Source organism: Gobio gobio, assembly GCF_949357685.1.
Source record: "Gobio gobio genome assembly, chromosome: 7".
NCBI lineage: Eukaryota > Metazoa > Chordata > Actinopteri > Cypriniformes > Gobionidae > Gobio > Gobio gobio.
The window spans coordinates 6,747,341-6,763,103 of record NC_137103.1 but is presented as its reverse complement, the minus strand read 5'-3'; the positions used below and the strand labels follow the sequence as shown (position 1 = coordinate 6,763,103).

The 15,763-nt window shown below is 41.3% G+C and overlaps 1 protein-coding gene across 1 annotated transcript in view; it reads right to left on the bottom strand.

The window, feature by feature from the left end:
* Positions 1–8,208: 8,208 nt before the first annotated feature.
* ptgfrna (prostaglandin F2 receptor inhibitor a) overlaps positions 8,209–15,763 on the bottom strand; it is a 61,273-nt gene continuing 53,718 nt past the window's right edge. Inside the window, exons 7-8 of the mRNA XM_079821460.1 lie at positions 13,354–13,653; positions 8,209–9,873 (exon numbers count right to left, since the gene is read on the bottom strand). Coding sequence (XP_079677586.1) covers positions 9,707–9,873; positions 13,354–13,653 — 467 coding nt within the window. The 3' untranslated portion in view covers positions 8,209–9,706. The remainder of the gene's footprint in view (positions 9,874–13,353; positions 13,654–15,763) is intronic.

The following is a 15,763-nucleotide window of genomic DNA, read 5'->3' as shown; positions in this document are numbered from 1 at the left end:
CACAAAGAATTGACAAACAAACTCAAAAGCCAAAAAAGTAAGAAATCTTGTGGTCCTGACAGCGTTCTGGGTGAAATGCTGAAACACAGCACACCTGAGCTGCAGGCGGCTGTGCTCAAACTATTCAACACTGTACTCGACATCTGGAGCCAAGGACGTATAACCCCAATTCACAAAAGTCGAAATAAATTGGACCCTGGCATTTGTGTGAGCAGTAACCTGGGGAAGTTATTTAGTAGTATTTTAAACAATAGAATTGTAAACTTCCTTAACGAACACAATGTCCGAGTCAGATTGGCTTCCTTCCAAATCACAGAACTACTGACCACATTTACACCCTACACACCCTAATCAATAAACACGGAAAACAGACCAAAAACAGAAAAATATTTGCATGCTTGATTCTATTTGGCAATTCTATTATATTACAAACTTTTACAAAGAGGTGTAGGGGGTAACGTTTATGACATTATAAAATCAATGTTTTCGAAAATGTGCAATACGAATTGGCAACAAACATACAGAATTCTTCACCCAGAAGAGAGGAGTGCGGCAGGGCTGTAGCCTGAGTCCAACCCTGTTCAACATTTACATGAATGAACTAGCGGTGCAGCTGGAACAGTCGACAGGCCCTGGACTCACTCTAGGAGACAAACACATCAAGCTCCTGCTGTAAGCAGACGACCTGGTGCACAGGGACTACAGCAGCACCTGGACCTGCTGGAGAACTACTGCCAGAACTGGGCCCTGGCACTAAACCTCAAAAAGACCAATATTATGGTCTTTCAGAAAAAGCCCAGATGTCAGGAACACAGACACCAGTTCAGTCTAGGCAGCACCGCCCTAGAGCACACGATGCAGCACACTTACCTCGGCCTGGTCATCACTGCATCGGGGAGTTTCAGTATGGCAGTGAATGCTCTCAAAGACAAAGTGTGGTGAGGGGCTGAATTAATACAGGCACTAAGTCGCTGTGAGGGACTGGGGTGCATGTGTGTGGTGGAAGAGGAAATTTGCTCTCTTTTTGAGTATGCTTGATTTTTATTTCCACTAAAACAGCGGCTCCCAAGCAGGGCATATGAACAGGCTCTGTCGGGGCAACAAACACTCTTTTTCGAGCACCCGGAACTGAACGGGGTGGCAGGAAAATTGGGCGAGCCTCCTTCTCTTCCTTTCTCGGTCCTCAGGCCGGCGTCTGGGCTGCAGGGTTCAACACTATCTTGGGTCGGGGGCCCTGTCTAGCAGAGCGCGAGTGCCGTCTGTGATCGGTGCTCGGCGCTGGCTTGGTGGCTGGTGATTTGTCCCTTGGCCTCTGCTGCTGAGCGAGCGCTGGTTTAGGGCGGCTTGGGGCAGAGGAAGTGGACCCTTTGACAAAAAGTGTTGCATGGCTTGGGATGACATTTGTGCTGCCGTGAAGCGCTCAGCGAAGCCATCAATGGCGGGTCCGAAGAGACTGGTGGAGGAGACTGGTGAGTCAAGGAAAACTGCCTTATCCGCGTCCTTGATCTTGGTCAAGTTCAGCCACAAGTGGCGCTCCAGTACCACCAGGCATTGTGTAATTGGGAAGTCAAATGGATGTGGGGACCTCTTCCTGTGGGGAGAGCGAGTCAAGCGGGGGCTGAGTCGACGTGATATCACCCTCGTCCGAGCGCTGAGATCCTCTCGCTGTTTTTTCCTCGTGGGTTCCTGGGAGGAAGAAAACAGGAGGGCGCAAGGGGCGGGGTCGCGTTCTGACAAGAACGCTATCCGTGAGCGCAGAGAGACAAGACTCATACTCTCGCAGTGAGAGCAGGTCGAGTCAGTGAGTGCGGCTTCTGCGTGGGACTCAACCAGAGATTGCATGCACTCACTGTGCCCCTCATCAATGTGCACGTGCCACAATCGTGGCAGAAACATTGTACTTTTACTTTTACTTGAGTACATTTTAAGTGCTGTATCGGTACTTTTACTGCGCTATTTTCCCTAAACCTGCAGTCGCTACATTATGTTTATTTTTGTCCTGTCAATGTGATTGACCAAGGCGAATAATAAGTCCTGTCTCCATGCGGCACGCGTGTGATTCCCGTCAAATCAACCATAGCGTTAGGGAGTCGCGACCAGCCTAGAGTGAGGCACGCGCGCTTTATGAAAGGGGGTTGTTGCTGGTTACTGTATGATGACTTTATGAAAGGGTTGCTGGTAACTGTATGATGACTTAAATCGTGAAATTACTCCGTGAGCCACCATACATCCTCATCTCAGCGTAGTTTATCAACTGAGCGAGGAGAGAACGCGTCCAAAGTTAAGTGTTTCTTATAGGGGCGGTACACTTCATTACTAATCATATATAAAACTCCAAAAATATACATACCAGCATAATTAAATCAAAAGACAATCCAATGAAAATCTAAAAATATATTCAAAATAAGAGAATCAGATTTTTAATAATAAAGAAAAGATTGAGTGAAAATTATAATGTTGATTTTACACTCATTACAAGTGCATATTTTAATGTAATGTGTTTTCACATGGCGATTTAAAATTGTAGTCCATGTATATAGCAAATAACTTTAACATCAGATTTATATTTAAATTAGGTTTATGTTTTTAATTACAAGCAAAAATAATCAGTGATGAAAATCGTGAGTTACTCGATTCTGATTTCTGAAGCCTATTCTTTTAACAGAGAAAACATCCATTGAAATTAAAGCAGAACAATGAATGTGTCTTGAAAAGAAAGAACTGCTTTTTAACGTAAAATTGTTAATGTACAACGCTTTGCAACCTTTTTTAATTAACCGCAAGAACCTCTACAGAATGGTTGTCATAAATGTTACCAGATTATTGGTTGCTTTTATAGGAAGAGTCTACGCCCATTTCAGCGGGCTTGCTCACCATTGGTTCGTTTTCTTTAACTTTATGAACGAATCGACATGCGGTCGTGATTGTATAAAGGCTTCAGAAACGGAGAAAAAGGAGTTTTCCCTGTAGTGTCTTGTCTTATTTATATTAATAAGACGAATGACGCAGTACTCATGTAGTATCGCAAGGGAACGCTGTTTACATGGTAGTTTCTTAATCAGAGTATTGCCTTAATCAGGTTAATATCGGACTATTGTTGTACTCACTGAGACTGTGGGCGGAGAGTGAAGGTGTAAACGCACCTTTATAAGTGACGCAAGCAGTCAAACGACAACCTGCTGCTGTTATATAACACCATAATGTCTCTCTCGTGATCGTCAGCACAATAAAAGCGATCGCAAAATATCACACGAATACTATGGATTATTGCCGAGCATTTCTTAAATACATTTTTTTTTTTTTGGAATTTGGCGGAATGAAGACCTGCTGTTTGTTGACAGTGATTCGAGAAGAATCTCCTCATTAAAACAAATATAATTATGTAATAAAAAATAAAAATAATAATAAATATTATTATAAAATATTTAGAATTCAAAAATATGATAACAATATAAGTAAATGAATGCATGCAACTTTAATGTCTTTAATTATCCCTGATGTTCCTGTGTTTTTTCTCCTGGTCATGCGAGTGTGCACCGTTTACTCTGCATACACAGTAAAAACGTTGAGTTGTTTTGGTTTCATATTGGGTCACTATTTTGGGTTATTTTCTAAAAATTTTTAGTAATTTTTTACATTGTTAGGTTATTTTTTAAAACATATTTTTTTTTATCAAAATACTGTCATGAATAAAATAAATAAATAGTAAACCCAACTGTTGGGTTACAATTCATCGGGGTTAAAATAATCCACAGCGTTTTCTTATTATTCAACTTTATTTTTAACGAAAGAACGGGCGCTGTCATTTTTAAATAGAAATTTTCGGTGTCAGTCTCCATTATTTATCTGTGCAAAAACAGTTCACTGAGCTGCTGGATGATGTAAACTGGTGTTAGTTTTTTTAATCATTTTAATTTATTAGGGTACTAATAAACACACTATAGTTTAGGCGTTTTCCTCACTTTGTGTCAGTCACACTCAGACGTGAAGCGACGCTGAGGCTGAGGAATGAAGTCTCACAGGTGCACAGAAAGTCTCTTTCCAAGAAAACGGAACAAATTTGCTCATATATTGAAACAAATTAGATTAAATATTTCTAATGGGTATGTTTAGGGTTAGGGGTTGGTTAGGACAATACATATTTTTTACAATTAAACAACTAAATAATTTCAGAAATACAGAATTGAATAGTAAGTAGCCATGGGCGTAGATTACGTGGGGGACGGGACATGTCCCCCGCACTTTTAATAAAACGTACATTCGTCCCCCGCATTTTTTACCGGGTCGCACCGGTCCTAGTCGACCCGCTCCGTGCGGGATTCGAACCGGCGTCTAGTCGCACCGCTCTTACTGGCCAACGTCTGTTACACAAGCAAGTTCGTTTACGTAGAAGCCAACGTAAATATATCTAGATTTAAATTCAAAGACACAAAATAATCTATGACCTGTCATTTTATTCGTATCCAAAAATGAGGCGACCTGAACACTATGGAGTGCCAACACTCTCATGCAACACTCTAATTCATACTCGAAGCCATAGGGCGCGCTCTCAAAGAAAAAACAAAACTGATTCGTAGAAGTAAAACCCTGTCCCGTTCCAAAGGCATTCAGCGCTGTAGCAGCAGCTGAATAAAAAGAATCGCTATGACTGATGAAACGTGACAACAAACACGATTGCGACAATATATGGTTTGTGTTTTTCCAGCCATCTCAAGGTATTTATTGACAATAAAGAATATGAATAATGCAGTGCTAACTGACAGCCTGTTTAGTATCTTCTGCTCACCAAGGCTGCATTTATTTAATAAAAAATACAGTTAAAACATTAATATTGCGAAATATATTCACAGATGTTTTAATTTGTAATGATAAAGTGTAATTTATTCCTGTGATCAAAGTTGAATTTTCAGCATCATTACTCCAGTCATCTTCAGTATCACATGATCCTTCTGAAATCATTCTAATATGATAATTTGATGAAAAGGAAACATTTATGATTATAATCAATGTTGAAAACAGCTGTGGAAACCATGATGCAGTTTATTTTTCAGGATTTTTTAATGAATAGAAAGTTAAATGAACAGCATTTATTTGCATTGAATACAGCATGTATAAATATTTTGTAATATTATAAATGCCACTTTAATGATCAATTTAATGCATGTTTGATGAAGAAAAGTATTAATTTCTCTCTTTTTTTATCTTACCACAAATGTTTGAATAGTTTCATGCTTTCCACAAAAATGAAGCAGCACAACTGTTTTCAACATTGATAATAATCATAAATGTTTCGTGAGCATCAAATGAACATTAGAATGATTTCTGAAAGATCATGTGACACTGAAGACTGGAGTAATATAATCACAGGAATAAATTACAAAGATTTTTTTCTTTTTTACTCTATATTCACACAGCTGCTTTACTTTGGGATAATATTTCACTGTATTACTTTTTACTGCATTTTTTATTAAATAAATGCAGCCTTGGTGAGCAGAAGACTTCTTTCAAAAACATTTAACAATTGTAATGTTTCCAAACTTTTGATAGGTACTGTATATTTTCTGCCTTCTTCAGTGATATTTTTTTTTTTTTTACAAAGCATAAAATCCATGGGGACTTAATGCACAAGTGTTTGTAGAACATAAACCAATCATAAAATTGGCATAACATATAGGGAAAACATTATATATATTAGTGGTTATTGTTCAGCAGTGTATTTGATATCTTACTGAATTAAAAGCAAGAGATGAGATCAATTAAATCTGTCAATTAGACAAAGGTCAGAAAAAAAATGGTATTACACCTGACATTTCTGTCCCCCTCACTTCTGAAAAGATGGCTACGCCCCTGTAAGTAGCATAAACTGCTAATACATACAAAAACTAGAACTAGAACAGTCGCAGCCCGGCTCTGTTGGTTTGGCATGTTTCCTCTCTGTCTCTTCACATCTCCTCCAGATGGCAGCATTGCACTGAGAGAATGACAGACATTCAGATTGACGAAGGTCTAATGGTTCAGGAAGGGTTTGAGGAGCACAACAAGAGTTTGAAGTGTTGACTTGGGCTCCAAATTCCACAGATCTCAATCCAATGTTTTTTTTTTCAATAGGGAATATGCATTTAAGTATATAAAAATAGGAGGACTACCTCAGTCATTTGTATTTGCCACACTTCCTGCTACCAGCTGGTGGTGCTATTACTATAACTCAATGTTGGCATGTAGCTGTCTTCAGGCCAGGGCACTTAACAAACATGAGAAGTTTGAGGCAGATCGGACATTGTATGCTTGAGTTGCTCCTTTGTTAAAGTTCAACGTCTGGAAATGGCAAAAACTGCAAACTTTTTGCAATGACACGTAAATATCAAAAGTATACAAAGTTCTTCCATTTCAAATGCTAACGCTATTACTGTCACCTAGAGCAAAGATGAGAATATGGCATCTGACACTCTGTAAACACAAAGTGAATGTCACAAGCATTTTGATTTTACAGTACTGATCCTCACCTGTATCATACTCTAGAGGTGCTTGTACGGTACTTTCTGGTGTTAGTCAATCAGTACTGCTAGAGTGACATATGAGTCATGTCATATGAGACATTAATCATGTCAAGGTACACAAGCCCTCCACTGATTGTTACTGTATGCTATGACTGGTGCATGAATACTAATTTCCCTCTTTATTGTTTCGATTAGATTCAGTGGGCACACCAGCACAATCCTATACAATGCAGAGCTGACCGACTGACATCAGATCTGCACTTCCCCTTCCTCCCTCGGTATGACGGTTTGTGTACACAGTTGCCATGGCGAGCATGTTATCAACAAATAACACCACGCCCCTATTTGCCCTCTCTCAAATCTAATGCTGGTGTGCCAGAGCTGTTCTTACCTACACAAACCTGGCCATCAGTGCTTGGTGCAGTATGTAGGGTCTGGGCACAAAAGTGCACAAAGATGTACAGCACAGGATATGAGCCTTCTCAGATTGTCCAGTGTGTGATAAAAAGACATCAAAGGTCATAGAAAACCCATTGGTTCAAATGAAGGATAGCAATGAAAGCCTAGACCTGCACATCAGGAAAATGACACATGGTTCGGTGTCGAAGGTCAAGCCCCTCTCAAGGAAAGACCGTTTATCTGCTTCTTGAGTGCTTAAAATGTGTTAAACGGGTTCAGATGCTCTAAAAATAAACGCTGGCTGACGTCAGTGACTGAAAACCATCGTAAGCGTTCATGAAAGAGAGGGAATTCCCATGTTGAGACTTGCTGAGGGAGTAACAAAAGTAAGTATTTGTGGAACTGACAATGACGAATATTACTAAATGGTTACATAAATGTGCAACTTGTTCAAAAAAGATGAAACTCATAACCAGTAGTGCGTCGTCTGGAGCCCTGTTTCCACCGAAATTACCCGGAAAACAATTTGTCCCAGGAACTCTTTTTCCTCAGACCTGCTGCTGTCTGCGTTTCCATAGCGGTCTAAAGTACCGTGAAGATTAGTCCGGTGACGTAGGACTGCGTGCAACTTTCCAGAGCCGCCGGATTTTGTCCTCCGCAAATAAACTTAATAAAGCCTGAACCTCGTCGTTGGTCCATCGGCCATATTTTTTAAAACTCCATTGTTGATTCAGATAGCAAACAACTCTTACTGCACGCACCGCAACAGACTTTTAGGTTGAAATAAAATGCTGGGCGAACTTAAACAATCAGCATGTTCAGCACCCTTGTCCCACACCCAAAAGTTCCTGAACTTTTGAGGGGGAAATCTTTACCCGGAACTTCATTTAGACCCTGGTTCCTGCGGTCAAAACACACCCAGTACCACCCCAAAGTCCCTAGTTCCTGGGGAAAGTTCCCGCGGTGGCTTTAGATACAGTCCCTGCAAACAGACCCGATCAAAGTGGAAGATGATCACTGACTTACAGAACACCTCGACTACTTTTAAGAGGATTTTATAGTCGGATTTGTCGAGTTTGAAAAAAAGAACTGCATGAGGATTCTTCAAAAAGTTTCCTTTTGTGTTTGACAGAAAGTCATGCAGGTTTGGAACAACAAGGAAGTGAATAAATGAGCCTCAGCAAACCCGCAAAAGTGCAGCAGGATGGCATATTTAACATAATAAAGTATTATTATATTATTATTTTACATTGAAATAATCTAAATTAAAATGCCAAAACTATAAAATCAAGATGTAAACTCAAATTTCTTTAAATAAAACTATAGTTTTATTGAAGAATGTACAGTTCTTAAAACATCTGGAATTACAAAAGTCATTCATGTAAATTAATACTACCAGTTTCTGTTAATAAAGAAAGTTTGAACGCCAGCAGATTTGTCATGAAGGAAAGAGGACAAATGACCAGAAAGAAGAGTAAATGAAGGGAAGTCAAGGAAAGGAAAGAAATATGACTGCATTTTTTATGTATATAAAACAAATCTTCATTAATAATTAAAAATGGAGACGGAGGAGTTTCCCAGGGGCTTCTCGGCAGATTTGGGATAAACAGAAAGCTCAAGTCAACACTGTTATACATTTTTTTTATTGAGAAATACATTTTTGCAGGTTTGAGAACTGGAGTGAGTCAGTCAACAAAGAAATACTTATTTCCACTTAGCAAAAAAAAAAAAAAAGGTTAAAAAGCAAATAAAATCACACAATTAAAAAAAACTAAAATATTTTAATAATTTCCATAAAGGGACTACTGTATATAAAAGTAAAACATCTTGGGGAAATTCCATTTGTCTATAAATCTGAACGGCTGAAAACTACCGCACATACCAACAGCTTCCCTTCTCAGAAAATACTGACCACATGGTGGATAAAAACTGCATTTTCACAAAAAGATCCACCACAATCATGTCAGTGCGGGTCAGTAATGAGTGGATTCCGACCAGAGAGGGGGTTGGGGTAGGGGGGGGAGTAGCAAGTTTTGGAAACTGGATGGATACTGATATTTCTCATTGTTTGTGGGCAGGAAGGAGAAAGTGAGGAAAGAGTTAATGCCAACAGTGTGGTTATCAGAGCCTTTGAAATGCCAGACAAGCGTTCTTTAAGGCAGGCCGCTCAGAGCCAAGCCACGGATTGACGGCCTGTTGGGTCCATTCCCTCGAGTGCTCACTTCTGGATCCCAGACAGTCTTGGAGCACCCACCCATCCATCAGCCATCCTATTCCTTTAGCCTGTGGATCAACGCTACGCTTTGCCGCAAAGAGGAAAGGTCAGTGATTTTAGGTTCATAACTCACAGACAGACAGGCAGGGCGAGGGTCACGACTGACGTGACAATCAAATCCTCTGGGACTGCAGCGGCCAGTCTAAAATTGGAGTCTCTGCCACAGTCATAACTGACAGGATCTTGGCTCTTTCATTAGAGTCCTTCCTATTAATTGCGAAGATGTACACACTCTAACATTGCCAGTTTGGTCACAAGTTTGTACTGAACGACATATTTCATTCCTGATGCTCTCATCCGATCAGCAGTCAGGATGTGTTAGAAGTTACAAGGGGAAGAAAAACCATCAGTGCTCCATTCCTGAGAATAACAAGTGTATTGCTACCGAGTGGAAATAAAGAGCCGTCAGTCGGAGTGGCTCAATCCTCGGAGTGCATATAAACAGGTTCTCCATCTCATGTTAAGCAATGTGCATACACATCCAACAAGTGGTTTTGGGCAGGGTCGGGTCACAGCGCTAGGATGGAGGACGGGTTTAATCCATCTCCAGGTCCATGAGCTTGTTTCGGGGGCGAGGCATGTGCATGGGGTTCCTGGAGAAACAGCAGTGGGCGACAGCAAGACCCAGCAGCACTGAGAGGAGACCAGCGATCACAGCAGCGAACACACCATATCCCAACGGCATCTTCAAAGATTCCCACACTGCAGAACAACAAACACAATCAGCACTGGCAATAATGGGAAAATATGGCATTCAAGATTCTTCAGCATCAAATTCTGAGCCTTCATAAGTGGCTAATGCTTTTGACGTCTGGTGTTGCCGTATGAGGATGCGAGTTCAGCTATGGAAGCAAAAGTTTGGGAGGAGCGACTGGGGATGTAGATTTCTGAGGAGGTGTAGTCGTCTTTGAGAGTATACTTGCTCCGCTGAAGAGGGGATGTGAAGTCATCAGTTATAACCCCTTTTAATTGTGACAGTGGTTCTAAAAAATCATGTCAGACTGCCAGAAGTCCTCAAATGTCCATCCCCTGATGCTCCTCCCAAGCTTGCTTTAATGAGATACCATGAAGACCTCCATGTAGTGTTTAATACTACATGGAGGTGTGTCCCATCCTTCACCTGGAGAGCCACTTTCCTGCAAGAGTTTAGGTCCAACAGGGCTGAAGCTAAACTCTGCTGGAAGAAGGCTCTCCTGGAGCAAGGCTGGGCAGTTCTGGCCCTCGAGATCCACTTTCCTGAAGAGTTTCTCTCTGACCCTGATCAAACTCACCTGCCTGTAGCTTTCTTGTGATCCTGAAGACCTTAAATAGCTTGTTTGGGTGTGTTTGATTAAGGTTGGATCTAAACTCTGTACAAAAGTGGATTTCGAGGGCCAGAGATGCCCAGCAAAGGCATAGCTTCACCCTTATCCCAATGTATCTTGCAGAGATCAGGACGATAGAGAGGTAATTTGTGGAATAGAGTGGTTGTGACAGGCTAGTGGTTCTAAAATAATCATGTCAGACTCCCAGAAGTGTGCAAAAATATCCACCCCCAGATGCTCCTCCCAAGTTTGCTTTAATAGTAGATACTATGGAGACATCTATGTAGTGTTTATGAGCTGATAATCCAACTATAACTTTCCTGCAAGAGTTTAGCTCCAACACACCTAACTGGAAGTTTCTAATCATCCTGAAGACCTTGATTAGGCCCAAGGTTCAAGTGTGTTAATTCGGGCTGGAGCTAAACTCTGCTGGACGGAGCAGGATTGGATACTCCTGGTCTATACAGTATATGCTGAAGCAGGGCTGGGCAACTATGGCCCTCAAAATCCTCTTTCTTGCAGATATTAGCTCTAAACCTGCTCAAACGCACCTGCCTGTAGCTTTCTAGTAATCCCTTGATTAGCTTGTTTAGGGGTATTTGATCAGGGTTGGAGCAAAACTCTGCAGGAAAGTGGATATTGTATAGTCCTGTGCTGAAGTCATTATTAGCAGTGTTTCTGTCGGGCCAAAAGCAAGCATGCTAGTGTGAGCCAGGGCTAGTCGCGTTTCCATTGTCACTTCCGGGGTTTAATCAGGCCTCATCGGGGCTTTCTTGGGGGCAACGGCCAGGGATTTTTGGCCCACTGAATACCTTGGTCCAAAGTGGGGCAATTGGGGCTTGAGGAGTGGCCATGAACAAAGGCGGAGTTTACCTGAGTCAGGAGACGGTCAAAACCGCTGCTCATTTCATATGATATCATACCAGGCTACCAGCTAACCTCAACATAAGACATTTAAACCAATTTCTACTCACTTTCAGACACCAGCGAGTGTTTGAAATAACTTCCTTGAGATCCGATATATTATGCTAACCATTGCGATAATAAAACAGTTCGCTTCTGTCATGCTTATTTTGCGATCTAGCTAGTTTTAATTCGGCTGGTGAAGCGGTGAGGTTGTGTGATGACGCTCTATAGAGTCGTGTTAAGGGCGGGTTTTAGGGTAGTGCTGCAGGGCTACTGGCCCAACAGTGGAAACACAACTTGATTTTGGCCTGTGTGTTTGAGGTTCGAGGCTATTGGCCCTGCACAGCACGTTGATAGTCCTGGTTCTTCTATTGAGTTCTTCTGTAAGGCCGAAACTAATAATATATATAGGGGGAATATATAGGGGCGATATAGGGGGAATTTCTGGAATAGAGTGGTTGTGACAGGCCAGTGGATCTTAACGCATGCGTGCAGTCTCTAACCATTCGTGAGTGGATTCAAAATGTTCAAGCGTCCAACTAGACGTGATTATGCACAATTTTTACGCTCTGTTCGCGTTTGGTGTGAACGCAGCATAAGAGTGGTAATTTTCCATCCCTTATTTTCTCTGTCACAAACACTTTACCTTAAGGGGCGTTACCGTTTTCAAAAACGGCAGTAAACCTGATATGTGTAAACCTAGCATGTGTCATGCATGTTTTGACATTGGCTGTAATGGAGCCGGTTATGTCTGAGCCAGAGTCAAATTCAAATGAACCAATGCAACCACAATGATTCCCCCGAGGACAAAGTACTTGACACTGCCAGAGCTTTTGATAAAAGATATTCAGGAATAAACGCCAGCATGTTGAGAATAATTAAGAAAAGAGTCTGTTGTGAAATGAGAAAAACAAATGAAAACATTCTCGTTCAGTTACTCAGGCACGTCATTAAAGCTTCAGTCATGCGTTTCTAATAGTCTGATCTTTTGGAAGGGTAAGTGCAGTTTTTGGAGCTGCACTTTGTCTACATTCAGGGACAGACCAACATCAGACGGTCTTATCTTTCTCCACATCTCACCCTCACAGCACTTGTGCACTCTTGTGATGATGGACAGACATGAGTTATTAAGAGCACACCTGCTTGATTTGCATGTTAAAGGACGTGTGAAAGAAAACGTCACGAATGGGGAGATTTCAAATCCTGCCGTTTCAGAAGTGTGGAAAACAAAAACTCATATTTTAAACTAGAGCGTTAGCTTTGAGGTATGAAACTTGCAGTATGATTTTATTGTAGACTAACCTCTTTAAACTCTGGTTCTGAATCCGATTCTATTAATGAATCTGGTTCCTTAAAGAAACTGTACAGCTTAAAGAAATAATGAATTGGACATGCGTATAAGTCAAGCATTTGAAGCTAAATAGACACGTGTTCGAGGCAAGTGGGAGGGGCAAAAGCTAGGCGGTTGTCTGTTTGCATAATGGCTGATGTTGATCGAGCATTCTTCGAAAGAGTCACCGCACTGTATTTGCTCTGGAGAGCAGAACAGCGGCGTAGGGGTCAGCGTCACCATACTTGGGTCCACCAGACCCTCTGGAGGTGTACCCAGTTTGGCAAGTTTCACCACTTGCTCCAGGAGCTGCACCTGGATGACGGCCGCTTTTAGCGGTACTTCCGCCTGTCCTGCGCCCAGTTTGATGACCTGTCGTCCCGCATCGGAGCGAGTATTAAAGCGGGCATCAAGTCTGCCACTGTTTATCACGAGCAGGCTTCTGATTGGTTAACGTGGCGCGAACAGAAGCCAAAGATCAGATTTTTCAACTTGGGCATCAGACCGATCAAACCCATCATTTGATTCGATCAAAAAAACTTCAGATGCTAACCTCCACAATCATTATTCAACTATTTGAAAATGCATTTCACGACCCCTTTAACAAGTCCCATCCCTAGACACAACCATAAGGATCCTTACATTGCATTTGTACAGAGAGATATGATGAAGCAGAGGTGAGGTCCTTCTCCTTGCTCCAGGCTCCAGTAGCAGGGGACAAGAGCCAGGGTGTGGCGCTACAGTAGTATTCTCCCACATCTCGGTCCTGAATCTTATGCAAGCTCAGGACAAACGTGTGGTGGTCGGTGCGCTCCAGGCTGCTGTCGTTGGAGCTGCTCTTCTTCACCACCCCCCAGCGATCCATGCTGATGAGAGGCGGGACTCCGTTATCCACAGGATGGCCTGCGTTCTGGAACCAGCGAACGTCAAACGCCAGATCTCCTGTGGGACAGACGGGGGAAAACTGTTTTAGTCAACATGGGGAAAAATGACAACTGAATTGACATTTAAACACCAGCCATCACACCATTCTGATCTGTGACACGATCAAGTGTTGCTCTACACATTTTCTCATTGAATATCCTGTTTTACTGAAATATGTCTGATTATGGAAGTCAAACGGGTCCTGGGCTGTTTTTTGGTACACTAAAGGTCAAAAGTTTAGAATAATTAACAAGAATAAATCATTAGATTTTTTTTAAAGTCTCTTCTACTCACCAAAGCTGCATTTATTTAACCCTTTAAAGGTCCTTTTCTTCGTGATCCCATTTTTCAAACTTTAGTTAGTGTGTAATGTTGCTGTTAGAGCATAAATAATACCTGTAAAATTATAAAGCTCAAAAGTTCAATGCCAAGCGAGATATTTTATTTAACAGAAGTTCCCTTTCAAAGCCTACAGCGAACGGCCGGTTTGGACTACATCCTGGTATTTCCTGCTTTAATGACGTCAGTAGAGCAGTTTGTTGACTAACCTCCGCCTACAAGAATACGCGAAAAAGGGGGCGTGGTCTTGTTGCTCCCTCGTGGAGAAGAGGGAGTGTTGCGTTCGGTTCGGTTGCGTTTGTCGCCATCAGACGCTGTTATTTTCATCCCGGAGTCAAATCACCTTTGTTTGGCCTTCAGGTGCTGTAGTTGAACTTCTCGGGCAACGTGTGCTAAGCTGCTGTCGAATCACAACACGGGAACCGCTGGCACAATCAGAACTCGTTACGTATTTCTGAAGGAGGGACTTCATAGAACGAGGAAATTCTCAGGCCGTTTTGAGGACAGTGAAAACAGCGGTATACAGATAAGTAAATTGTGTGAAAAATACTGTGTTTTTTTGCACATGAAACATGAACACATGTTATATTGCACACTGTAAACACAATCAAAGCTTCAAAAAAACACGAAAAATGGGAACTTTAAGACCTGAAGAAATTTTTTGAGGTTTTTTTTCGAGTGACATACACAAAAGTGAAGACTCATAACTCCAAAACTATAGCAAGCGGAGTCAAAAGATAGGTATCGTTTGATACATTTTTAGAAAATATTAAATTACATGGCTTTTGAACATTCTCGTGCTGAGAAACTGCTGATAAAAGACAAAAAATATATATTTTTTATTATAGTTTTACATATTGTTTCTTATTTGACACGCAATAGCTAAGGAAGGAAATAAGGTATGAGGAAAATTCTTTTTTGGTGAAGCTTCCCTACATGTGAGCTGCATCTGGAACAATTTTTGTGGTGATACGATAGAGTATTCAAAAGTTACAGCATTTGGAACCAAGGTAGCTTTTTTGTTTAGTGCTTAACACCCCCTAATGGGCATTTTTAAAATTGTTCCTCCATGAGGAATATCTCATGAGAATCTGCTGTAAATAATCATAATTACTCCTAACTTCTGACCGGTAGTGTGACTCTGTTTCAGCACAGGTGGAGTTGACGCTCTTGTTCATAGGCGTTTTGTTTCAGCACTTCAAACATCCGTGCCGGTGCTGCAGCTTATTCATGTACGTGTACCACAACCACAAGTGTATTCATGTAGTGTATGGAAAGGAAACCAAGCTAAATAGTGTCTTTAAAGTGGTTCAATAGCATTACAGCTCAATTGAGGAGGCAGAAACACTCCCTGATGATCCAGAGTGAGGCAGGAGACTCAGACAGGCTTCTACACGCCGTCCCCGCTGCTATGTGAGGAATCTCAAGGAAGGCCATTGGGTAATCAGAAACTGACAACCACGAGCGCAGCTCAAGCTCACCACAGCATTCTGATACTCATCAAGACAAAACCAAGCTAATAACTAGAAGAATCCCATGTGAACTCAACACAACGTATGATTCTTAAAGTGTAATATGGATCTTTACATTTACAGTTTTACAATTTTATTGTCATTCCGAATTATGCTATATATTTAGCTTTTTTTCCACCCAATATCTCTATATTAATTTTGTTTGACACTGGCTTAAAATATTTTTTAGAGGAACCATCATTTCAGCCAATATATAAACTGATCAGGCATAACATTAATGACCTAATATTGTGTTGGTCCCCCTTTTGCTAAGTTGT